Below are 27,421 nucleotides of genomic sequence, written 5' to 3' on the forward strand. Positions count from 1 at the left end.
AACATAAACATTGATAACAAGACAGTGCTATTGAAAGTAGTATCATTAGTGGTGCACGGACCTAATGGAAGCAAGCGAACCTGCGCGTTACTCGATGACGCAGCATCGATATCTCTGGTATCAGCTGATCTCGCCGACACATTAGGCTTGCGCGGCTACAGTAATACGTTACAAGTTCAAGGTGCTTGGAAAACTACAGAATTACAATGCAAAAGTGAAATTGTAAACTTAACCATTACAAACAATACAGGTGAGTCATTCGATCTGTGCGCGCGTAAAATGAGTGATCTTGATTTGCCAGTACAAAAGCTATCCCGTGTTAAATTTGAGAGCTACGAACAATTAAAAGACTTTAAGCAATATGTATTGCGCGTCGACGTTAAACCGCAATTGTTAATTGGTCAGGACCATTATCATCTGGTTGAACCTCTTACAATAATACGGGGAAGCAAAAATAAGCCTTATCTCACACGCACACCGCTCGGCTGGTGTGTGCATGGTAACATATGCGCTGCGCCCGGCGGCCGGCTACGGAATGACGCAGCACTTTTATCAGCACGAGCGCAGCCACTGTATCACCTGGCGCCTGCACCCCTCGCCCCCGCGGCCCCCGCTGATTTATTGCCTATGTCTTATCAGCTGTTACCGGCGTGCATAGATAGTGCGAATTATTTACAAAATAAGGTCAACAAAAACAATACTTCCGATCCGGAAACTGTTGCACCAATTATGGATAATTCGGAATCACAAGAGGAAGATAAGAACGCGCTGCGGTTTTTTGGCGTGAAACTACAAACTACCTCGGAACCTGTGAAGGCATACGCTATGACGGCTTTGAATTTGGCGCAAACTGCGCACCGTTTATGCACATTTTACTTTGGAATAAGTAAATATACAAGCGACCTGCTACACGCGTTGCATTGCTTCCCATGGGAGAAGAGTGCAGCTAGGGCTGCACTAAGGGGGAGGATGTTAACGCTAGAAACTCATACGCACCCTGTGTGGGATAATGCTCGCTAAGAACGTTCCTAAAAACATTTACATACTTAAAATCTACCAAAAATAATAATAGTTTATACATGCATAAATAAATACACATATATATTATGTAAAAATATAAGACAAATATCCTAATATTACTTACCTGTAACGCCATCTGTGTACCTAGTTAAGGAAACAGTTTTTTTTATAATAAAGCGAATGTGAAGGAACTAGTATGCATGTGTGCACCGTTTGACCTCTAGTCGCCATTGCACCTTCACGAAGCGCACACGTATACCGTTTCGCTTGCATTTTTGGCAATATTCGACTCAAAATCCGTCTTCTCATTCCCGCACCATACCTACAGTTGACACGTGCTATTCGGATTGAGACTGCACCAGCGTTACTGCAGTATTGCGGCGTGACATTGCTGCCGACGGCATTGCATTGCACCCGACCACCCGATTGCAATGTGTATTCATATAGTGTAAATTGGCTTTATGAATAAATGAGTATGAATATGAGTATTCAAAACTTGCATTTCATTAATTTTAGTGATTGTTCACTTTTGGTTTTGTTTGTCATTAATCGTGACTTCTGTTTTATTAGTTTCCTCAAACTTTATTGGAAGAGATCCCATACGAGGATAAGTTCGCCTTTGTTGTATTTAATTTACTCTGTAACTGTGTTTCTCGTGTTTTTATTTCTATGTGCAATAAAGTATACAGGATGCTTCCTGTAACATGAGCAATAAATTAAACTAAAGGCTGTGCTCCTCAAACTGACTAACATATGTTCAGCAACTTTTAAAAATGATGAATCCTTTAGACTTCCTCTTTTTCATATAAAATAAATATTGCCTTCAATGTACGCTGACATCAGTGTGTTTGACGTTGCTTGTCACACTTTAAACATAACAAAATTTGCAATACATTGCGTCAACAAATATTACAAAAATCAAAACATGAGTTATTTTCAAAAGTTGCTGAACAAATGTTGGTCAGTTTGAGGAGTACAGCCTACAGTTTAATTTATTGTTCCTGTTACAGGAAACACCCTGTATATACATACACCATCAGTTGGTGTCGATGTCGCACCGCAATATTACAGCAATAACGCTATTGCCGCGCTCATCCGAATAGTACCTAGTCTCACATAATGTATAAAGCGAGTTCCTTTGAGCTTAATTCGCTGCCTGGAATATTTAAAATGGGTAAGTGTCCTCGGCGACATTACGTCAAACGACAGTTCATTATTATTTCAGCGCACATTCAGAATATCCTTGTGTCGAACAAGATTTATTTGGCCGGAAGCGCTGCCCTTACACGGCCCGGTCTAACGTGAGTCATCGTTTATACTTGTCAGTTTACTTTAGCCAATCTAAAGTCTTGCAGAACGCAGCGCGGAGATACAGAATAATATGTTTTCCATCCTTAGCCATAGATTATAATCATTAATCATAATAGTTCTCCTTATTGTTATTAATATTAAAACGCTCCTTGGACGGACGGACCCGGGTCTGTCCTTAAACTAAGTCCAAAAGAGAGGTACGGGCACTGTGAATTTTTTTTATTGGAATAGCTTATTCGTGTGATAATGAATTTATTCAACCACAACATAAAATTACAATCTAAAATTAAAAACTAAAGATAAATATAAACTAGTTACGTAAGTACCTATAATAAAATTAAAAACTAAACTAATCTAAATTAAAAAACATCTAAAAAAGGCCCCCGCGGCATTGTGCCAAAGATGCTGGCAGCATTCCCTCGCTGAATGGCAATACTTATGCGCTGCGAGAAAAAGCTGCCAGCTCTGAATGTCATCTCGCTTTATGTGGTAGGGCAAAACAGAGCGGATGTCATTCCAGACCTCTAGGTCTGCTGCGCTTGCTCTAGCAGAGCCCAACTGGGAAGTACCTCCACCTCACAGAAAACCGCAACCAAAGACCACTAGACCATATATATGTGTTGTGTTCCTGCCGGTGAGTAATTGCCAGAGCTTAACTAGGGTGCGGAGTGTTAGGATCGGCAACGCGCATGTAACACCTCTGGAGTTGCAGGCGTCTCTAAGCTACGTTGACCGCTTATAATCAGCCGGGCAGTATGCTTGTTTGCCACCGACGTAGTAAAAAACAAGTTTAAATGGCTTTGATTTGCCGCTCGCCCGCTTGCGCCCAGTCCTCGGGCTTACGAGGATATGATACGCTCTTATGGCTTTAAGATAAGATTGTGTTGGACATGTTAGCGCGCTTCGTTGTGCAGTATCTTTATCTATTATTACGCCCTACTACGCATTGTTAGGTACAAGTATTTTTGCAAATTTGCTGTTGTTATGCATTGTGGGTTTGTGGGGCAGTATGGGGTATTTGACTGTATTTAAAATTAATTATTTTACACCATGCACGAAATAAAGCATCGGAAGATTAATAGAATAACGTAGACAGCAGTTATTTTTAGAGACAATTTATATTTTAAAACCCGTATAAAACTATAAAGAGTAGTTGATCGTGACGTCATCGTCACATGCTAGTGTTTCATATAAATTCCATAGTAGCAAAATCGTTTTGACATTTCTAAAAAAGAAACTGATTTGACTTGTAGTCAAATACCCTATTGTAGGTGATTGTACCTACCTATGTATGTACGATGTATACAGCATTTTTTAATTTTTGTATGATGTAGAATGCAGACGATCAGACAAATCGCCTGATGGCAAGCAATTACCGTTCCCCAAGGACCCCATGTAATTAAAATTCAGGATTGGTCTTGGCTAATAGTTATTATACCAAAAAACTAAATTTTAGAAAAGTAGATAATATAGAATAGAATAGAATAGTTTTTTATTCGTAAACACACAGACAAAAGACATACATAGAAATAACATAGTCAGAAATAAAGTGTCACGAAATGGCCCCATCTCAGCATGTTGCTGGCGACTTCCAGCGCTGATCTTCCGATGAAACCATCAAGTGAGAAATAATCACGGAAGGTAACAGACAAAAAGACAATATTTACGTAAAAACTAGTCAAGTCAAATCCTGAACTTTAATTACATCCCAAGCAAACTAGAACTTGGCACCCATATAGATCTCAATCCTTTTTTCGGCGAAGTCAACAAGGACGAATATTCTTATATTGAACTTGGCTCTCATTTCACATTTATGTTTTCGATGGGATAAATATAACAGCATTAGGTACAGTCAACAGCAGAAGTTGCTAAGCGGGCGAGGTGTTAAAAATTACCTTGACGCGCTCTTATTCTCTTAGCAATTAAGTCGCGTCGAGATCATTTTGAACACCTCGCCCGCTTAACAACTATTGCTGCTGACTGTACTAAAGTCTGATACAAGAACTGCCGCAAACTTATCCTTAGAGTTCAACAACTGTTAAGGATGACTAACGCTATACCGGGCCGGGGCCGGACCGGAGCTTCCGGCGCTCCGCTTTCTATGGAAAGCACACCACTTGTCGCCGATCAGCCGTCATAGAAAATGATATATCGGACGCCTCGGCACGGGCCCGGCTCGGTCTAGCGTGAGTCATCCTTTAGTCCTTTAGCTTATCAACTTAATTATACTGGAATATTTACATGAACCTGTGAAACTCGTTTCGCGATTGTAGACATATATCTCAGTTATATGGGTGTCGCCATCAGAGGCTATAAACTTATATCGAACTAGCGACCCGCCCCGGCTTCGCACGGGTAAACAAATTATACATAAACCTTCCTCTCGAATCACTCTATCTTGAGTCTATCTATTAAAAATCATCATCGCATCAAAATCCGTTGCGTAGTTTTAAAGATCTAAGCATACATAGAGACAGACAGACAGCGGGAAGCGACTTTGTTTTATTCTATATAGTGGTTTTGAATTTTTATTATAATTGGATATTAAAATGTAATAATTAAGTAATTAGTGCCTTGGGTTGCCTATTTAGGTCGTAAAAGGCATTGTGTCCAAACTGTCTTTCATTAGTGCTATTAAGCTTGTCGTACACTCCATTAACGACCAATGAAAATAGGATAACATTTTTAGATTAAATTTAGATTTATTTAGTTATATATAAGTTTAATAATGTTTTGGTTAAATTAATAAAGCCAGTCTTAGGTCCACACCACACTAGCGTCTTACGAGCGTCGGCATCGAGCCAACTTTATGGCTGCTGCTCAACGCAACGTTGGCGCAACTGCGCGCCGACGCCATTTTCCATAGAGCGCTGACGTCGCCGACGCTCAAAAGACGCTAGTGTGGGATGACTCTTAACTTAATATAACTAGAATATAAATAACTTGTTTCGCGTTTACATATATCCATACTAATCCATACTAATATTATAAATGCGAAAGTGTGTCTGTCTGTCTGTTACCTCTTCACGCTTAAACCGCTGAACCGATTTAGTTGAAGTTTGGCATAGAGACACTTTGAGTTCCGGGAAAGGACATAGGATACTTTTTATCTCAGAACTCACCACTCAAAGGGGTGAAAAGGGGGGTGGAACTTTGTATGGGAAATCAATAACCGCTGAACCTATTTAGATGAAACTTGGTATGCGGATAGTATGAGCTGTGGGGAGGGATATAGAATAGTTTATATCCCAGAAATCATACCTTTAAGGTGTAAAAATGGGGTGAAAATTTATAGAGTTACCAATTTGGGGATGAAAAGAAGGATGAATAAAAAGCAGATTTGTTTAAAAAGTAAGGTACCCAAATTACTTATTCCACGGAGACGAAGTCGCGGGCAAAAGCTATATCTCAATAATACGGGTTTAGCCACCACGCCTGGCGGCTATAAACTACTTAGGACGGTGTCAAGCGACGAGATCAAAGATAACTTGAGTGTACACTGCAGGACAATAAAAATAGGCTGGTGAAAAACGGTAAAACGTAAATACATTTTTAATAAGTGTTTAAGTTAGATACATTTCATTTATAGTAACACTAGGTGTAAAGTGTAATTAAATATCCAACTAAAACCAAAATTAAACAAAATATTAAGTTTTACAGCTATCATGAATTTACAATGACGTTCTACTACTTGCCTGTAATTAAAAAACTTTTATACACTCGAAAAACGTTACCTCTTCATCACCAGTCAGGTAAAAATAAGACTAATATTATACTTAAACAAGCCCATAGTTTTTTAAATTTTATTGATTTATTAAATTACGTATAACGAGAGTTATTATAATACTGATACATACGTAATTGTGCATTTTGAAAAGGCTTTTTTTGTATTTTTACGAAAGCTAGTTTCGAAATATGACGACCGGTCTGGCCTAGTGGGTAGTGACCCTGCCTGTGAAGCCGCGGTCCTGGGTTCGAATCTCAGTAAGTTTTCTATGTATTTAAGTATTTGTATATTATATATATCGTTGTCTGAGTACCCACAACACAAGCTTTCTTGAGCTTACCGTGGGGCTTAGTCAATTTGTGTAATAATGTCCTATAATATTTATTTATTTATTTATGATGATGTTAATAATGACAATAAATGCGATGAAAGAAACAATCATGTTTTTCTGCACATATTGTTGTGAAAATGTATTTTACAAAATTAATTGGACTTCCATTTTATTTGCCCGTGAGTGTAAAAGAAGTAAAAGAAATACCTCTATCAATAAAAAATAAAGAAAAGCCCCGATACAGATCGGTTGTCGGCTTGATGTCTTCCAGATCTCAGTGATGGCGGAAGTGGGTAAAGAAAGGCCTTTAAATAGATCAATTTAGCCCACTTACTACTAAGATTCGGTGAAAATAAATACTTGGGTATTTCAAAAGTTGTGTAAACATAGTGATACCACAGAATAAGTAATAGTATTATCATACAGAACGGACACGCACCGCCCCGCCCCGACTCGGATTACCTCGCCCCGCGACTGGCCGCGACATGAATCTGACGGACTTCTGGCATGCTCTCAGTAGAGCGACTTACGCACCCATACACAATGACGCGTGTACAGACGTGCCGCGCACACATATAAACGCAAATCATTTTTGATGTATGGCGTGTCCGCCCTGTGGTGATACCTAAAGGTACCGTTCCAATTCAGACTACAACATCATTGCTGTACCCCTAGAGTAAATTCCATTTGATAGCGTGACGTGACGTGATTTCATTTGAAAGTGTCATTTTGTATGGGATTTTGAGTTTCCAAAACGTCCCGCTTGGCGCGCTGTTCAAAATCCCATACAAAAATAGACAACGCAAACGCGAACGCTCGTCACGCTACTATCGAATAAAATGTACACTAGGGGTTCTGGGCGTCTACCACCAAATTCGCAAATTGCGGGAATCTTTCTCTTTTTATTACACGACTGCCCAAAAAAAAGAGTGTATTGTTTTCAGCGTTCATGTTTGTATGTATATATGTATGTGAGTTTCTTTATTCCACGATAACTTCAGAATGCCTTAACCGATTTAGATGTATGATATATCATTAGAATCCTTACGTCATCCCGGGTGACATAGGCTATGTGACGTCATTACAAAATCAATATGGCGGACTTAATACGCCACATTACGCAACCTTAAGAAAAAAATATCTTGCAAACCCATCGAGTAGGGCATCAAAATGAAGCGCTTTGAAAGACGATCAATAATATATATACAATATGAGGGTTTAAGTCCAATTTTAAGAAAGTAAGAATATACAAAATTTATTAAGAAAAGCTAATCTCATAAAACCAAATAGGCCCGGAGCGTAGGAACCTGCACGCTTTCTGCAGCTTCCCCAATGTATCTTAATTGCGAAGGTCGAAGGCCGAGCTTCGCGTAGGGCCGAAGGCCCGGAGCGTAAGAAAGGTGCACGCTTTCTGCAGGTTCCCCAAGTATCTTAATTGCGAAGGCCGAAGGCCGAGCTTCGCGTAGGGCCGAATGCCCAGACCGTTAGAAAGGTGCACGCTCTCTGCAGCTTCCTCAAGTTTCTTAATTACGAAAGCCGAAGGCCGAGCTTCGCGTAGGGCCGAAGGCCCGGAGCGTAGGAAAGCTGCACGCTCTCTGCAGCTTCCCCAATGTATCTTAATTGCGAAGGTCGAAGGCCGAGCTTCGCGTAGGGCCGAAGGCCCGGACCATAAGAAAGGTGCACGCTCTCTGCAACTTCCTCAAGTTTCTTAATTATGAAAGCTGAAGGCCGAGCTTCGCGTAGGGCCGAAGGCCCGGAGCGTAAGGTGCACGCTTTCTGCAGCTTCCCCAAGTATCTTAATTGCGTAGGCCGAAGGCCGAACTTCGCGTATGGCCGAAGGCCCGGAGCGTAAGAAAGGTGCACGCTTTCTGCAGCTTCCCCAAATTTCTTAATTGCGAAGGCCGAAGGCCGAGCTTCGCATAGGGCCGTAGGCCCGGGGCTTAAGAAAGCTGCATGCTTTCTGCAGCTTCCCCAAGTATCTTAATTGCGAAGGCCGAAGGCCGAGCTTCGCGTAGGGCCGAAGGCCCAGAGCGTAAGAAAGCTGCACGCTTTCTGCAGCTTCCCCAAGTATCTTAATTGCGAAGGCCGAAGGCCGAGCTTCGCGTAGGGCCGAAGGCCCGAACCATAAGAAAGGTGCACGCTCTCTGCAACTTCATCAAGTTTCTTAATTATGAAAGCTGAAGGCCGAGCTTCGCGTAGGGCCGAAGGCCCGGAGCGTAAGAAAGGTGCACGCTTTCTGCAGCTTCCCCAAGTATCTTAATTGCGTAGGCCGAAGGCCGAACTTCGCGTAGGGCCGAAGGCCCGGAGCGTAAGAAAGGTGCACGCTTTCTGCAGCTTCCCCAAGTATCTTAATTGCGAAGGCCGAAAGCCAACTAATAGGAAATAATTATGTAGTTGCAGAGATATTAAGCCATATAGCACTTTACAATACGTCTGGTTTTTGGGTCAGACCTAGTTAGGTTTTTAAGCACGTTTTATGCTAGAGACAAACCAAAGAAAGTCTGCAGCGCAATAATTTGACATCGAATTAAAAAACTACATATGGCAATGTTTTTTAAGCAGTCAGTAAACGTCATGCACTATGGTATGTGTTTGTCAAAATCGTTTAAATATTCATTGTGTTTTGTGATGAACGGAATAAACATGGTGAAACCTTACAAAACCGGCGTGCGGGAGTTACTTTTCCGCATGACGAATAATTTTACACTTGTAAAAAGTCAGCACGAGGCGATTCAAGCTGAAAAACGACAATGTTTACAAAATTTGGAGTTGATGACGGGTAAGTGGAATGAAACATCTTAATACTTCACCATATGTACCTACTTAGATAATATAATATTGGTTTAGACTAAGGTTTCACAGCAAATTAAACACACCTAATAGGTATAGGCATACTAATTTCTCTGTCAATCTAATTACGCCTTAATGGGAGTAAAAGAGAAAGATGCTCGCATATTGAGAACTTCGGTGTTCGCGGTAGGCCCTCTGTACCTATTTCCCGCCGTCGCGGATATTACAAAAGCTTATTAATTTTGATGAAGCCAAATGTCACATTCTCCCAATATTATTTATCAATATTAGTATAATATGTCTACATATTAATAGTGACATCTATTGTTGGAATGAAATTTATTTTACCATAAAAATTAAGCTGTGCATACAGCTTAATTTTTTCATAGACGGTAAATATGGTAGAAATTTCACAAGTATCAAGACTATTTAATCCATTTTCTGTGGTGTTGTCGCATACTGATTTTTAAAAACTACTTTTAATCTAGCGCTGCAGACTTTCTTTGGTTTGTCTCTAACATATCAAAGATCAACGTGATGAAATCTCCTTGAAGAAACTAAATTGTCTTAAATCATAAAAAATTTGGCTTTTTGTATGGTCACTAAAATGTATAAAATAAAATAAATTAATTAAAAATTAAAAAACACGACTGCAGTTTAAAAGCGAACTGAAAACCTTGATATATTGAAATTTTCTCATGCACAGGTCCCCGACTGCAATCGAAATAAAATATGCAGGTACAATCACGATCCTAAATGAGCCTAAACTTTTCCGATTGCTGTTTATTACCCTGACTGAACATTTATATTCTATTTTACATTCATTAAGTTGAGTACCTAACATAACTAAAAATTATTTCTAGCTTTTCAGTTCGCTTTTAAACTGCAGTCGTGTTTTTTAATTTTTAATTAATTTATTTTATATTCCAATGAAGGCGAAATTAGAGTGACAGAGACAGATGCCCGGAATTTGCGAACTCCGATTTTCGCGGTTATAGCCCTGATGCCGTCTGCATTACTGCTATAAATGTCAAATGTACCTACTCTATTTTTTAAATAAAATGACCTAAACTTTACAAAGTTTTCTGCAACAGTGCTGGTGTAAGCTGGGAGCAACATTTTGTTCATAGACATAGCCTCCTAAGGCCCAACGAAAAATTGAGTATGTAGTCAGTACGGCCCCTAGTCCTACAGACCCTAGCCCTAGTCATTCAGACCCAAGTACTTAGAATACTTTTTTTTGATGTTATTGTACTTATACAGCACCTTGTACAGCACTTTGTTTTTTTTACGAACTTGTTAAGGGCTCACAGACAAAACAAAACGGTCCTTTAGAAGTTCGTACACGCCAATTTCGATAAGCGCGAAATTTGAAAACAAAATGATGGGTTTTCTATTAAGTCCTACTGGTAGGACCGTGGTACGCTATGACTACACAATTGTTGAAGGAGCTGGGTCTGAATAGCAAAGTTAATAAGTACTATGGGTAGGACCTTGGGCCTTAGGTTAGGAGCAGGGATGTTGCGGATGCCGATTTTTTGACATCCGCGGAAGCGGATGCGGATGCGGATTTTTAAAGGCTCACATCCGCGGATGCGGATGCGGATGTCAATATAGTACCATAAAAAACGTCAAATATTACATTTGTAAAAGGATGACTCACGTTAGACCGGGCCGACCGGGCCGTGTCCGGGCCGGAGCTTCCCGCGCTTACTTTTCTATGACAGATGATCACGTGATGCTTTCCATAGAAAACGAAGCGCCGGAAGCTCCGACCCCAACACGGCCCGGTCTAACGTGAGTCATAATAACGTCAGCATGCATTTTTAAAACAATGCTGGTTTGATAGTTGTTCTGATGATTACAAGTAGGTATTAACATGAAAAACGTTTGGTTACTAAAATATTCATAAGTACAATGAATTACCTTAATTTTTTTCAGGGCAACATTAATAGCGTATAATTACTTTAGCTTTTTAGACTATTAAGAACATTAAATAGGTAAGTACCTAGATTAGTAGTTAATTTGTTAGTTTACATTAATTTATTGGCAGTGTTCATTTCATTTCCTTAATGTATTCTCTGTGTTTACAAAAAAGGTCAATACACATTTATTCAAACATTAAAGTTACCTCGCAGACTTATGCCATACATCCACTCAAAATAAATGGAGATGGATAACATTTTGTTAAAAATTCACTTCAAGGCATACCCATTTCCATTTCTCAAGAGTATCGTCACACAAGTTAAATTAAGCCCTAAATGCTCAAATAAACATAATTTCAAGCAAGTATATACATTTTTCACGTCTCATTTTCTTTACGACTTGTCCAATAAAGTGTTTGTATTGTACATTACTGCACACCCCGGAAAGTAAAGAATTGCCTGACTCGTATTTCAGGCCCCGCCGCTTTCCGTCGAGGCAAATACGGGTGCTTTGGTGGGAAAATATGATATTGTTGTGATATACACTTCGCTGCACCTTCGTGGAAGGAAGAGGTTGTATTTAATACACAGACCAACAATACCAACATTGAATCCTTAGGTACACTCCGCAACAATTTTCATAATTTGTAATTTTGTAACCCAACAATGGATTTTAGTTATACATTTGATTTTCTACCTTGTGATATTTAATCAGTTCAAGTCAATACTTACAAAAATCAGTACCTATTACAAGAATCATTATGATAAATCATCATCTTCCTCGCGTTATCCCGGCATTTTGCCACGGCTCATGGGAGCCTGGGGTCCGCTTGGCAACTATTCCCAGTAATTGGCGTGGGCACTAGTTTTTACAAAAGCGACTGCCATCTGACCTTCCAACCCAGAGGGCAAACTAGGCCCGTATTGGGATTAGTCCGGTTTCCTCACGATGTTTTTCTTCACCGAAAAGCGACTGGTAAATATCAAATTATATTTCGTACATAAGTTCCGAAAAACTCATTGGTACGAGCCGGGGTTTGAACCCGCGACCTCCGGATTGCAAGTCGCACGCTCTTACAGCTAGGCCACCAGCGCTTCAATAATTATGATTAATAATAGGTGTAATTTAAATATTGACTTTATCTGATGAAATTTATTTATTAACACACAGTAGGTACAGAACTAATAAAAACCAACATAATAAAACTTACTAAATACTTAGTTTAGATAGAGATATATTTATTGTATTATGTAAAGATTGAAGGTTGAATGGTTTAAAATCGAGATTCGGAATAGGTTTTTGTGCTGTAGTCGACGTTTTATCGATTGAAAAAACGTAGCGCTAAATTGCTTACACTACCTACCCATGCTTTTCCCGGTTGCATGATAAAGATGCTCGGGTTACATGGCGTGAAATTGTTTAAGGTATACTTGGGATCTAAAATAGGTTGCAATATCGAAGAGAGGCCAGAGATAGACTGATCATAGTGCCCCAGTAACGCTTGTTTACATTTAGCGTATATTCAGTGGCGGACTATTTTCCTTTGCTAGCTTGCTAGCAATCAGCTGCCTGCTTACTTTACTTTAGCGTGCATGCTTTATTCTTACCAGTATCGTGGCAGTACCTAAATGGACGCTAAATAACCCACAGTGAAGCCTAAATTTACTGTGATCGTACAAATAGGCGACGAACGTAGACTGGTGTCTATGCACACCGTCATATAAATTAGGTACGAGCCTCTGCGTGCTTTAGAAATAAGTAAGCATAGTCCATACGTCAGTTTTCTTACTAAAACGCTGCTTATTTTTGTAGACGACATCTAGCGTCAAGTAGCGGATTTATCAGTGCCTCTACTTGACACTAGGGGCCCGATTCGGACATCTATTAGATATCTATTAGACATCACCAAGATACGACGATATTTTTAAGATCTATAGCCTGTCAAATTTGTCATTTCCGCGATTCTGGAGATACTCTTGATGTCATTCGTCACATTATGTATTTTTAGATCTCAAAACGATTTTGAAACGATAATTTAACGTAAAAGTGACATTGGTTGCCCGAATTGAGCTGCAAAAGATATATAGTTGAAATCTAAACTACCAGGTATCCATTACATAATTATCGTATCGTTCTCTTCTCTAGAACGGATCTTGTTTTCCGAATACCGCGGTCGATGTCACGAGTTTTGCTACTGACGAAGTGTATTTCTCATCAATTTAAAACTAATATTACAAGCAGAAGGAGTAATTTTAGCTGCTTAAAAACATTGCTAGCTCTTTCTAACACGTACCTGTAAATGGGTACGTCATTCTTGTACCATACGAGCAGCATCAGCTCATCTGTGGACGTCTCGAGCGAGGTGTCGCAGTGGAGGGAGGTGTTGCGGCCTTCGATGGCTTCTTGGCTCACCACCGGACCTGAAAAACGTTAATAATTTTGTAAACTGCAATAGATGTCATATATTAAAGAAATATTGACAAAGAAAAAGTGGTGAAGGCCGGATTAGCAATCCGGGCTAACGCTTTGAACCCCTAGGCCACCCCGCCACGGCGGAACCGGTCCCAATTTCTCGACTACAGGTATATGCCATCTTACTAAGACTCATATTTTTGATTTGTGTTATAAACACTATTATAAAAACCAACTATTATAACGCGTGTGGCCTATAACACGAGCAAAAAATTAAACTGTAAGCTGTACTCCTCATACTAAACAACATTTGTTCAGCGACTTTTAAAAATGATGAAGTCCTCAGACTTCCTATTTTTCATACAAAATATTATCTTTAATGTAAGCTGTCATCAGTGCAATTGACGTTGCTAGTCACGCTTTAAACATGACAAAATCGCAATACATTGCGTCTTAGAATAAACTTTAAAGTGTTCTAAAAATCTAAATACCAGTTATTTTTATAAGTCGCTGAGCAAATGTTGGTCAGTATGAGTACAGCCTACAGTTTAATTTTTAGCTCGTATTACAGGACCCGGTATACCCTTAACTTTAAACTGAAATTAACTGTAGACGCTATGGTTTAAACTTAATTTAACCGTCCGAAATACAAACTGCATAACTGAGTCGCAACGCCAAACTTTAATGTCTTAGCGCTATTCTAGAATTGTTATTTTAGTCATTCAGCGTGTACCTAGTCGTTAACTATGTACCTAGGCGTGCGCTTTAGTTTGTACATAGCTGTTAGGGCGCTTATCCACTTGCTTACATAACTCCATCCGCCTACAAACATGTAGTACAATATTTTCCCCGTACAAGCAATACAGTGTGTGGGCTGTAACACGGGCGAATAATTAAAACGTAGATTCTACTCCTCAAACAATAAAACTTTAGTTCAACAACTTTTTGAAATTATGTAGTCTAAAGATTGTCCCTTTTTCAAACAAACTAAATAATATTTTCAATGTACTTTAAATTCCGTCTAATTGACATTGCCTGTCAGCAGTGTCAGCCTTGTCATCGTATAGGCATAATCAATTTCGTGATACATTGCGTGTTCGAATAAATTTTAAAGTGTTTTAAAATCCAAACCACAAGTTATTTTTAAAAGTCGCTGAACAAACATTGTCTAGTTTGAGGAGTAGAATCTACGTTTTAATTATTCGCCCGTGTTACAGGCCACACACTGTATATGTAGTACAAAAACGGAATTCGTTCTAAACTGCCTTTTGAACTGCATAATAGGAATATCACTCTGTATTAGAGGAGAGGATAAAACGTAAAGTAGGCGATAGAAATTTTGGATATTAGTATATAGTAGTATTATCGGCAGGAGAATTGACGTGAATGTTTCGTTGACATCGATGACACACACACCAATACAGATTACTAATCGCAAAAACAGTGTAAAATTAATGAATGAATGTGTGAATGTAACTTAAGCGCACGATATGCATTTTTATTAAACAGAGGTATATTTTCAGTGTTTATCGAGCAATGGCGCTAGACCGGGCCGTGCACGGGCCGAGGTGTCGGACATGTCTACGACATTTTATGACAGCTGATCGGTGATCACATGTTGCTTTCCATAGAAAACGAAGCTCCAGAAGCTCCGGCCCGAGCACTGCCCGGTCTAGCGTGAGTCATCCTTAATGTCCACATTCGTCGCAAGTTTCGCTCAATATCTTTTGTTTTCTGTAATTTCCTGTCTTTAGAGTACCTATTGCTGTAAATATTAGCTACTTTATTAAATTCTTCACTCAAGGAAAATACCCGTGCTATAACGAAAACACGTCAATATATGTACTTATAAATATTAAGCGCATTAACGTTGAACCTTATTATGGTTGCCATAAAATTATGACAAAGTAATTTTGCTTGTGAAGCATAATAATCAAGTCTTGCATGTGATTTTCACACGCTTTCAATGGGTTAACGACATGCATGCAAATACTTAGTTTATTATGTTTGTTCATTAAACTTTAGCGAAAATAAATGCTTGTGTTGAGGTAAAAAATCTGTAGGGCTTTTAAAGATTCTGTTAAGGTATAGTTTGTTTGTGTTTGTTTGTCCTTTGGGACTGTCTCATTTCAAACATAGACAGAGAGAATCATACTGCCTTTGTCTAAACTATAGTACTTGCACCCAAAAGAGAAGGATGAGTATAGTTATTTGTTCTTATTTGCTAAAAATTTGGTTTGACTAACTATAAGTAGGAGTAATAGCGTGCCAACTAGAGTGCAGAGTTGCAGACTATTAATGGTAACACTAAAAGTTTTAAGAATAAAAAAAAAACAATTATAAAAATTTCTATTTATTTCCAAAATCGTTTTTGAGAGTGCGTCTTTTTAAACATTTATCATGCAATAGGCCAGGGGCCTTATCATGATGTCCTTATTGCGATTCTGTTTAGGACCTAGACTGAATCGCTAAGGGACGGAGCTATGCGACTTATATAGCTCCGTCCTTTAGCGATTCAGTTTAGGTCCTAAACAGAATCGCAATAAGGACGTCATGGTAAGGCCCCTGATCTGTCAAGCCAATGGTTATGTACATACAGCAACACCCTTAACTGTCCATCGGTGGACTTTAGAAGAAGAAGAAGAAGAAAGACATTTATTCCATAAAGCACACATACACAGGACAATAATATGAAAGAAATAAGATAAAGAGAAAATAATTAGAACAGCAAAAAAAAAAGATTTTATGCCTTTTGTAACAAGATCCACCGATGGAATGTTACCTCTAGAAATTGTGATTAATTAATCAAGTAACTGATGTTTGAGGTATAAATTATAGGTAATTCCGATAGCAGTGGTAAATTTCCCGATAATAAAAGGAAAATCATTTTCAGTGTTTGCATTTATGCTGTCAAAGTCAAAAACAAAATATACTTTATTCATGTAGGCCTGATGGTATAAAGGTCATTTTTAACTGCTTTTTATCCTCCATCAGTATTTATTTACATTAATATTCGTGTCAGTGAACCCATTTCTATCAATATACCAATTAGCGGAGTCGACGTAGCCTTAATTGTTTAGATTGAAATCGCGAAGGCTCATTAACATCACGAGAGTTAATTCTTGAGGCCGATTCTGATTAAATAATTTGTTTAGGGTTTGATCTTGTGTTGATACCTCCTGGGTTGGTTTGCGTGAAATACAAAGTACGTGTAATTTAGTCTTGGTTAAGGCTCGAGTCCTTAGAGTTAAGTCGAAGCTCAAGTTCTTTTCAACTTGTTAGAGACTCGAGTCTTTTGAAGAGTCTAGTCCTTTTCAGAGAACTTTATTGCTACTAGTATTTAGATACTCGTAAAAGCTACAAAATTGTTGACAGAGTCTTTATTCGGAGGCTCGAGACCTTTTGAGTTTTTCTTAAAAAAATAGGTACTCAATAGAGGACTCGACTCGGGACTGAAAAGACTCGGAAGTTATTCTAGCGCAGAGTCTCATAAAAGGAGTCGAGGTCGACAACTTTACCAATACTAGTGTAAAGCCGCACTTACTTTGACGACCGGTCTGGCCTAGCGGGTAGTGACCCTGTCAACCCGATGGTCCTGGGTTCGAATCCCGGTAAGGGCAATTTGTGTCATGAGCACAGATATTTATTTTGTTCCTGAGTCATGGGTGTTTTCTATGTACTATTTAAGTACTTGTTTTGTACGTATATTATACTTACCGTGGCTGAGTATGGTACCCACAACGCAAGCCTTCTTGAGCTTACTGTGGGACAGTCAATCTGTGTAAGAATGTCCTATAATATTTATTATTTATAATCTTATTTACCACCGTGTGCGTAAGATACCTAATGACATCAATATTATAATGTTAAATCACAGAATCGGCTTCCAGGTTCAGATATACATACATTCTGTTACCGTTCATTTTATTGACTTGTTCATCTATGTTATTTGAGATACCTATGTAGTTTGAAAACTAGGCAAGAATGATTGTTAATTAATTCATTTTGATAAGATCTGCGAAAATAGTATAGTCTAGCGGCATATATCGACAGGATTTTAATGCGTGATCGTTTTCATTTAGTAGGTAAGTAAAGCCTGACCAGAAATATATGATCCACCAGCCACCAGCAACATGCTGAGATGAGGCCATCATTTATTATAAAACGGCAGGTAATTAGTTTGTTTTCCATACTTGGAACATAATTTGACCGAATCGATATAAAATAGATGTAAAAGGCTGAATCATAAAGCTAACATAACTGATAAATGAAGTTGATGTGTATAAGTATGTAGTTAGGTTGTAGGTAAATTTAAATATCGCGTGTTTTGGACTAAACTAAACTAGAAGCTAGGTCATTAGGTCAGTCTGGCATTGTCTGGACAGTGTGGCTCATGATTACGTAATATAAATTATTCATTATGTAACTAGTATCTGCGGGCTCAGCACGGTTCCATTTTTATCGACTATCACTATGCCCGTCACTTTCGCACTTACATACTTTTTAGAACGTGACAGGCATGGTGATAAACGATAAAAATGCGACCGTGCTACTAGGGCTGGACACGATTTTGTCTGCGACGTATAACATACGAATACCTAATAATCTACTTTTTAACAATCATTTCATATTCGTCTGCAAGCGATACTATACAAGTTTAAAAGTAGGTATATTTCTATATTAAAGTTTCTATGTTCTCATATAGGTACCTACATTTATCAAATTTTAAGATCATCTATCACTGAGTTACATAATGCATTGCAGATTGGATGAGGTCCTTAAATTAAAATAAAGATATCTTCTAAGCGTCCCGTCATGCACGGTCCCAACACTAGTACTAATTACCTCCAATTAAATTTGAATCGTTGTTAAATAGAAAGAGTTGTTTTTGTTTTGTTTCGTTCTATTTTGAAACAAAAAAAATACCGTTAATTTTGAATGTCAGTTTTTCTTGTACGGTGGGCCGCTAGAGGTTTAAGTTTAGGCTACATGACTAATTTTCATTTATGGTATCAATCGACCGGGTTTGTTTTTAGGATAAAATATCTATATGGGACCCATTGCATTAAAGTAACACAAAAGTCAGATATTGTAGTCAAAGGCCGACAGTCGCACTTCACTCGCGAAACGCCCTAAACAAAACGATAAGGGAACGTGACGTCAAGGTCTCTGGGAGCCCAACATGTAGTATGGACAAAACAAGAAAATTGCGTTTTTGTCGGTGAAATATTGCGTTTATGTATATAGTTGCTATACGATATTTTTTTGGATGAAATGTAAGGAATCGAATGGTACTCTTATTTTTATCGTTTTTGGAAGTAAAAAAAAACTTAAATGTTGAAACGTTCAATCAATCAATCAATCAAATAATTTATTTGCCAGAATACAGTTTTTGATTAGTTGGTAATACAGTTTTTCTTTGTTCAGTGTATTCGGTCCACATACAGGCATGCAAATATTAAAATACATAAATACCTAACACATAATTCAGGACATTTTAAATTCAATATAATCAAAATTCATTAGATAAGCATAAAATAATATCAGAATAGTAAATAATAATAATAATTAACATTAAACAGTACAAATTATATAACAGTCCCATTACATTCAATAAATTCCTTAACACTATAATAACATTTGTCCAATAACCAATTTCAGGTCCTGTATTTTTGTAATTTTTCAATATTTTATTTTAATATCTACATTATTGTGATAAATTGCTCGTTTGCTATCTATTTTACTAGATTTTGTTATAAAATTCAACATGTGTCATCATCCCTATTAAGATGAAATTGCTATCTACTACCTCACTATTCTGCGTTTTTCGGATCGCACCTTGTATTAGTATAGTATTGAATCAATAAGCACCAAACTGAAATAACGGCTCCTAAAATACACGTGTTTCGTACACTGATCGATCGCATCCGACTTTGAGTGATATGCAAATAGTTGAAGGCGCCACTTCCATCCAGTCTCTCTGTTTACTGAAAGTTTTATTGATAAATTGTGTAGGTACGTAATAATAACTCGCCGCTCGCAAAACACCATCCTCATGTCGGTGTATCGCAACATTAGTTGTTATATGTTTAGGCACTGGCTCTCCGTGCACCAAAACGGGAACAAAAAATAGTATATTACTATTTTAATTGTTTTACTTTTATTTTGTTTAAGTTTAAGTCTATTTAATTATTCCTCTTGGCTTTGCAACTTTAAAATTGTATTGTGATATGGGTGTACAACTGTACGTGTTGCCTGAAATAAAACTTTATTTATTTTATTTATTTATTTTAATAAAGGTAGCCGTAAATGGCGGCTACCTTTATTAGGTAGTAGGTAAATGGCGGCTAGCCATGTGGGATGTTAAATTAGACGATCATTGTGCCTAGCAATACTTCATTATGCTGTTTTCGACCACAGCGACTGCTATCTACCGCTGAGAGCGTCGCTGGTGCGCTCTCAGGTGACTGGCATAGCCAATCTTTGCAGCAAATGTACGGCCAGACTCGCTGCAGGTCAGCACCCCTTCGACGTAATTATAATTATGTGATGGCCATAGGTGGTCTGGCCTTTAGCTCGTCACGCTTAGTGTCGAGTTCTGAGTGTCGCCGAGCAACACTTAAAGAGACTCTCGCTTGGTTGGATTAAGGGTCAGATGCAGAAGATGGTAATTTTGGACACGGCTAGTAGGTATTTCGGTTCCTCACTCTGCGGCCCTGACCACCGGCATGTCCTTTTATTTGACACGCCCTACAGCCCAAACGGCCAGCAATTTTCAATTTAGAGTACTTGAAAGTCAACGGTGGATTATACAATTTTTAAACGTTTTCTAATAATTTGTTAGACCAAGTATTGAAAGAAAACGTTACAGTACTTATTTTGTATATTTGTAATCTACTCATAAAGCCCTTTCATTTGGTACCCCACATGGTATGTTTAAAAGAAAATAAAATAAAAGTTTGTACTGCCGACTTTATGACGTCACAGCAACTACCCCCACCACTTCCGCGCTTGTCATCTCATATATTTGTGTTCAGGGCATTACACTGAATGCATCGATACCATATTCACCCATATCCGAGACGACATGAACGAAAACTAACCTAAAGCCTGAGAAAACGGCCCTCTATTGTGCGTTTAGTTAGACCAATCTACGACGTACGTGGAACATTTAGAGACTTAAAATTGGCCCCATTTCACTGTATAATGAAAATATTTGTTTAAAAAGAGGCATCTTTGATACGATTTTCTCTGCTAGGTACCTATATAAGTTAACCAATCTTGTAACGGCAACTACAGAAATGAAGTCGTTGCCATGAATAACCAGTTTACTAATAAACAATAGGTCCTATAGGTACCATGACTTTTGTAATTGCTGAAATAAAACAACATAGGTACTTGCCGCCAAAATTTACAATGGTCTTTAAAGGTCCGTTTCATACTTACTTAATACTGTATTCGTAACACGTCAATAATGAAGTTTGGGAACCTAAGTCGATGGCTGAATAAAAAGTTCCAGTAAACAAAGAACGAGGGTTGGCTTCAAGTGGCTCCTTCAACTATTTGCATATCACTTGAGAATCAAATATCATGAAACAATGTATGACAAGTTGCAGGGACCAGTATAAAATAGCATATTAAACGTGAGCGTATAAGAGGGCTATGCCGTATAGACAACTAATAAGTAAGGATAAAAAGGATGGTTGCCGGGCCCATATTGGGATACCTTCCTCCAATTGAGGGGGGATTTAAATCCTCTCGATGCAGAGGTGTAGGGTTGGAGCCGGTGTAGCTTTATTTGACGTTCATAATCGCATTGTAATATGCCTACTGGAATAAACTATTTTTTATCTTTATCTTTGATATATACACTTACCATCTATTTCAGGTGAGAATGTGTATGTATTAGAGATCAGCAGAAGTATGAGCGCCGAGACGCGCATCCTATGGTCCATCCATGCTCCCGCGCCGCCCTCTCATTGGTCGACGCCGAGCGCGCATCTAGCACTACTCGTAGTTGTGCTACGTGCCTTTACTCAGCATTGTGTGATGGGGGATGCGACCTGTAAATAAAGTACGCCGGTTAGTTTTTGTACAAAAATATCAAATAACCTTCAGCCAAAACCTCAACCAAAGTGCCAAGACGCGTTTGGGATAAACTGAAAGATTATTTTCTATACACAAAAAACAAAAAAGCCTTTTACTATCGCTATAAAAGTATATTATAATACCTATATATCGTCTTAGTTCCAAATTACTCACGTTAGATCGGGCTGTGTCCGGGTCGGAGCTTCCGGAGCTTCGATTTCTATGGAAAGCATTACGTGATCACCTGCCATCTGTCATAGAAAAAATAAGCTCCGGCCCGGACACAGCCCGGTCGCCCAGGTCTAACGTGAGTCATCCTTAATCTTAACAATCAATCGAACATTACAGTAGTCCCATTTGTCCACCCACTTTAACTTAATAAGTATGCCAAGATGAAGGATTACTAGCGATAACGATCAAAACCTTTAACACGTGATAAACAGTTTAACAGATTTACATACTAATATTTTTAGGGATCCTTGCATAACGTTCGACGTAATATTCACGCTAAAAAAAGACACATTCAGAGATACCTATATTATGAATACTAGCTTCCGCGTATGGGTAAAAGTTGCTGATGAAACGTTTCAACTCCTTAGTCTCTAGGGGATGAATTTCAATAAGTTTTTAGTTTAAATTTACATTATTTGCGATACAGCGAGGAAATGTCGCCAGCATCCTTGGTACAATGCCTCAAGGGCCTATTTTAGATTTAAGCTAGTTTTTAATTTCTTTTAGTAATTCCACTGTATATATCTTGTTTGTAAATAAATCTTTGTCATTTTAAGAGTAGAGGTATGTTTTAAGTTTTAAGATTCTGGTTTACGCTGTGGGTTGTCTGTCAGCATATATCGGGACTGTTTTGTATATACTTATCGTAATCCTATCTACGAGTAAAAATAGTGTTCTTGGACCCTAATGTATGCACCTGTAAGGTAAACGTTCTGGTGCTCGACGCAATCCGTGTACATATCATCTTGAAACTTAAGTCATTGCCAATAGAGATGACAGCAGGGTGTCATCTATTGGGCATTAGCATGTCGAGCACTAGTACGTTTACCTTATCATGTCTAATATTGTTCTTATTTCCCTTGAAATGTACATTTGTAATTTTGTACTCTACGGAACCCCTTTAAACTCCTTTTATGCCCGTTTCTATCGAACATTCGTAATCTAAGATTAGCAAAGCTATGATCAAAAAACATTGTACGCGGCTTTACACAGATTATACCCGCATTACGACACAGATCAAATTAGATTATCAAGTCACGAGTATGACTATTGTTTGTAAAATGCTGTTTAGCATATACTTTCATATAAAAGGTCTTATACGGCGTGATTTCCGTTACGTTTTGAGACGTTTTATTGATAAAAATGTAACGGTGTAATAATACTTATGTAAATTAATTATAGGCGATTTCGGAATAATTGTGACACATTCTTATGTGAGGTCATATGTGCCGTGAACAAACTTTGTATAAAATATATTCAGCAAAAGGTTTAATTTTATTACTGATGCAAAATGCACGTTATGAAGTATAAATGTTAATTAGGTACGTGTTGTACTTGTAGACCATAGTGGTTGGATTTGGTAGCACGAACTGTGCAAGTGTTATTTTATACGTCATAATTTCATACAAGTTTGACGTTTAAAATAACACTTGCACCATCTGTGCTATCAAAATCGCTGCCAACTTAGCTTGGTGTAACTCTAGTACTGGAATATAAGTTATGTGGTTTTACTTTAGGGGAGGTAGGGGACCATTGGGCAGTCGGGAGGCTCGGGCGGCCCCTTGTAAATCGTTCTGATTTCAAAAGTCTACCCTGATTTAACATTAAGGATGACACACGTTAGGCCGGGCCAACTGGGCCGTGTCCGGGCCGGAGCTTCCGGCGCCTACTTTTCTGTGACAGATGACAGGTGATTACGTGATGCTTTCCATAGAAAACGAAGCTCCGGAAGCTCCGGCCCGGACACGGCCCGGTCTAACGTGAGTCATCCTTTACACGCCGTGCATCTTGCTCGCACTAATATGTGCTAATGAGATGCATTTCCAACAAGAGTAATATCAAATCGATATCTAATCAAGATGAGATTTAAAAAAACACAGTGTAACAACCGAAAATGAAAATCTTTATCTTCAATTTAGGCATATAATAACTTATGCTGACCTCAATGAGCTCATTGGTTACATTTTGTATTCATCATTCAAATTTTATTCTATCTGGCTTCTTGAATGGAAGCGACTCCCCCTTAGTATTAAAAATGCCCCAAACAAGTTCGCTTTTAAGAAATCGGTACGTGCTTTCTTTGCTGGTATAATGAAGGATTCCTAGTTTTAGTTATATAATTTATATATTTTATTGTATATATTTAAATTGTTAGGTATATGTATTTATATTATATGTATCGTGTAGATTATGTGTGTTAATTTTTTTAAATTAGCTTTGCGGTTTATATTAAATTTTGTTAGTAGTAGTAGCAGTTGCACCGCCCACAATCTCTCTGCTTTGCCTTAAGGTTGACTGGTAGATAATGCTTTTGGCTAATAAGTCCGCCTTTTGTACGATAAGTTTTTCTTTTGTGCAATAAAGTTTAAATAAATAAATAAATAAATAAATGGACAGCATGAATGAAAGAGAAACAATGAAAGAGCGAGCGAGACCTCACATTCCGCCATTTTGCAAATTTCACATCTAATTAGCTAACAATCGATCAAGTTAACTCTAATTTCATTAACGCAATATTGGCAGTTCTTAATTAAGTACATACATCATGTCACAGGTATCTATTCATTAAATATTTCATCAGTGAGTTAATTTGGGTTTTGTTTGTCATCCTAATTAGGAAAATGGCCACTAAAATATTTAAAAGCTTCGTTACAAGGTATTTTGCTAATCAATATAGGTTTTTCCTGTAAAAAAGTTTGAACATTTCTAGGTTAAATAGACTTCGAGGAAAAAGTAATGAAAAACCGGCCAAGTGCGAATCGGAATCGCGCACGAAGGGTTCCGTACCTTTACGCAAAAAACGGCAAAATAATCACGTTTGTTCTATGGGAGCCCCTTACGTATTTAAATATTTATTTTATTCTGTTTTTAGTATTTGTTGTTATAGCGGCAACAGAAATACATCAACTGTGAAAATTTCAAGTGTCTATCGCGGTTTATGAGATACGGCCTGGTGACAGACAGACATACGGACAGACAGACAGAGAAGTCTTAGTAACGGGGTCCCGTTTTTACCTTTTGTTTACGGAACCTTAAAAACGAATTTGGGAACTCAGCGGGAGTTTAGCCCTACCTTGTCAGTTCGTAAACGATGTTTTTATGGCAATGTTTTCTAACTAAAACATAAAACCCAAAAAAAAAAATCGCCTGGTGGAAAATCGTATCAATGAACATCAAAAAATATTTAAATATGTCGTTTTTAGGGTTCCGTAGCCAAATGGCAAAAAACGGAACCCTTATAGATTCGTCATGTCTGTCTGTCTGTATGTCTGTCCGTCTGTCCGTCTGTCCGTCTGTCTGTCCGTCCGTATGTCACAGCCACTTTTCTCCGAAACTATAAGAACTATACTGTTGAAACTTGGTAAGTAGATGTATTCTGTGAACCGCATTAAGATTTTCACACAAAAATAGAAAAAAAACAATAAACTTTTGGGGTTCCCCATACTTCGAACTGAAACTCAAAAATTTTTTTTTTCATCAAACCCATACGTGTGGGGTATCTATGGATAGGTCTTTAAAAATGATATTGAGGTTTCTAATATCATTTTTTTCTAAACTGAATAGTTTACGCGAGAGACACTTCCAAAGTGGTAAAATGTGTGTCCCCCCCCTGTAACTTCTAAAATAAGAGAATGATAAAACTAAAAAAAATATATGATGTACATTACCATGTAAACTTCCACCGAAAATTGGTTTGAACGAGATCTAGTAAGTAGTTTTTTTTTATACGTCTTAAATCGCCTAAATACGGAACCCTTCATGGGCGAGTCCGACTCGCACTTGGCCGCTTTTTATTCGTTTTAATCGCTATCGTAAAATTCTCAGACTCAATCTAGTCGTCTATTTAAACCGATTCCGCCCAAAGACAAACTGGCCACAAACCAATTTGTTCGATTTAGATTCCGCTTCGAGTCTAAAGAGATTGAATTCACTGGGACGGATTTGTCCAGCGCTATTAACTAGACGATTTTCTCGTGCCTGGAATGTACAGGCGCCATCAGATATATCGGAGCGGCCAAGGTGTTCACAAAATCTGAACACGCTCTCTAACGCCTTGACAACAGAGGCGTGTTCAGATATTTGTAAGCACCTTGGCCGCTCCGATATATCTGATGGCGCCTGTACAAGATTACATTGTACAAACTGTTAGGGAAGGTACTTTGAAATAGTTATTTGTGTTACAAGGGGACAAAGTTATTGTTTAACTCCTCATGCTAGGTAATATTGATACCCGAGAAAGCGAAAGATGTCACAATCGAACCACGAGCGTAGCGAGTGCTTCGAAAAGTGGAATTTTGAGCGTTGCGAGGGTTTCAAAGCAGGAGGGTTTAACAAACTTTACTTGCAGTTAAACAAAAATCAGCCATCTATATACATATATATCAGCCAACATGAGCAAACAACTCAAAAGTTGCATCGGATTACTTTTCCACACATGTGGGTTAAATGCAACTTTCTTATCAGTTTTTGAATGACATAGAAAGGTTTTACGAACTTGTGTGGTAAAAATACATATAATAACAGGCTAAATTTTCCACTCAGGTATTCATTCCGTAAAATAAAAGGAACAAAGGTATATCTCGAGAACCACTTTTTAGGGTTCCGTAGCCAAATGGCAAAAAACGGAACCCTTATAGATTCGTCATGTCTGTCTGTCTGTCTGTCTGTCCGTCTGTCCGTCTGTCCGTCTGTCCGTCTGTCCGTCTGTCCGTCTGTCCGTCTGTCTGTCCGTCCGTATGTCACAGCCACTTTTCTCCGAAACTATAAGAACTATACTGTTGAAACTTGGTAAGTAGATGTATTCTGTGAACCGCATTAAGATTTTCACACAAAAATAGAAAAAAAACAATAAATTTTTGGGGTTCCCCATACTTTGAACTGAAACTCAATTTTTTTTTTTCATTAAACCCATACGTGTGGGGTATCTATGGATAGGTCTTCAAAAATGATATTGAGGTTTCTAATATCATTTTTTTCTAAACTGAATAGTTTGCGCGAGAGACACTTCCAAAGTGGTAAAATGTGTGTCCCCCCCCCTGTAACTTCTAAAATAAGAGAATGATAAAACTAAAAAAAATATATGATGTACATTACCATGTAAACTTCCACCGAAAATTGGTTTGAACGAGATCTAGTAAGTAGTTTTTTTTTTATACGTCATAAATCGCCTAAATACGGAACCCTTCATGGGCGAGTCCGACTCGCACTTGGCCGCTTTTTTCAATTTGCATTTTAAAGTTGAAAGGCTAACTTGTGTCATAAAAGTTGCTAACTTGATAAAAGCAACAGTACCCCTAGTGTAAATTTCATTCGATAGCGTGACGTGGCGTACGCGTCTGCGTTAAGTGTCATTTTGTATAGGATTTTCAGTTTCCAAAACGTCCCGCTTGGCGCGCTGTTCAAAATCCCATACAGAAATACACATCCCATCAAAAACATTACATGTAAAAAGGTGCAAGTTTCGCAACGCTTTTACTACAAAAAAGTTTTGAGATGTAATGTGAAACCAAGTCGGTTATTTTAATCAGTGCCAGGGGGTGTTAAAACCGTATCAATAAGATATCTTTAATTTGTAATACGTATAA

The 27,421-nt window shown here is 38.2% G+C and overlaps 2 protein-coding genes across 3 annotated transcripts in view; one reads left to right on the forward strand and one right to left on the reverse strand.

The window, feature by feature from the left end:
• LOC134655807 (hemicentin-1-like) overlaps window positions 1-21,551 on the reverse strand; it is a 73,618-nt gene extending 52,067 nt beyond the window's left edge. Inside the window, exons 1-2 of one of the 2 annotated variants that reach the window (XM_063511283.1) lie at window positions 21,394-21,551; window positions 13,399-13,525 (exon numbers count right to left, since the gene is read on the reverse strand). In XM_063511283.1, coding sequence (XP_063367353.1) covers window positions 13,399-13,525; window positions 21,394-21,472 — 206 coding nt within the window. In that variant the 5' untranslated portion in view covers window positions 21,473-21,551. The remainder of the gene's footprint in view (window positions 1-13,398; window positions 13,526-21,393) is intronic. The other variant, XM_063511282.1, reaches the window with a different exon arrangement.
• Window positions 1-27,421, forward strand: part of LOC134656088 (CLIP domain-containing serine protease B4-like) — a 288,523-nt gene that overhangs the window by 77,955 nt on the left and 183,147 nt on the right. The window lies entirely within an intron of this gene.

This window comes from Cydia amplana, chromosome 17, assembly GCF_948474715.1.
Source record: "Cydia amplana chromosome 17, ilCydAmpl1.1, whole genome shotgun sequence".
Classification (NCBI taxonomy): Eukaryota; Metazoa; Arthropoda; class Insecta; order Lepidoptera; family Tortricidae; genus Cydia; species Cydia amplana.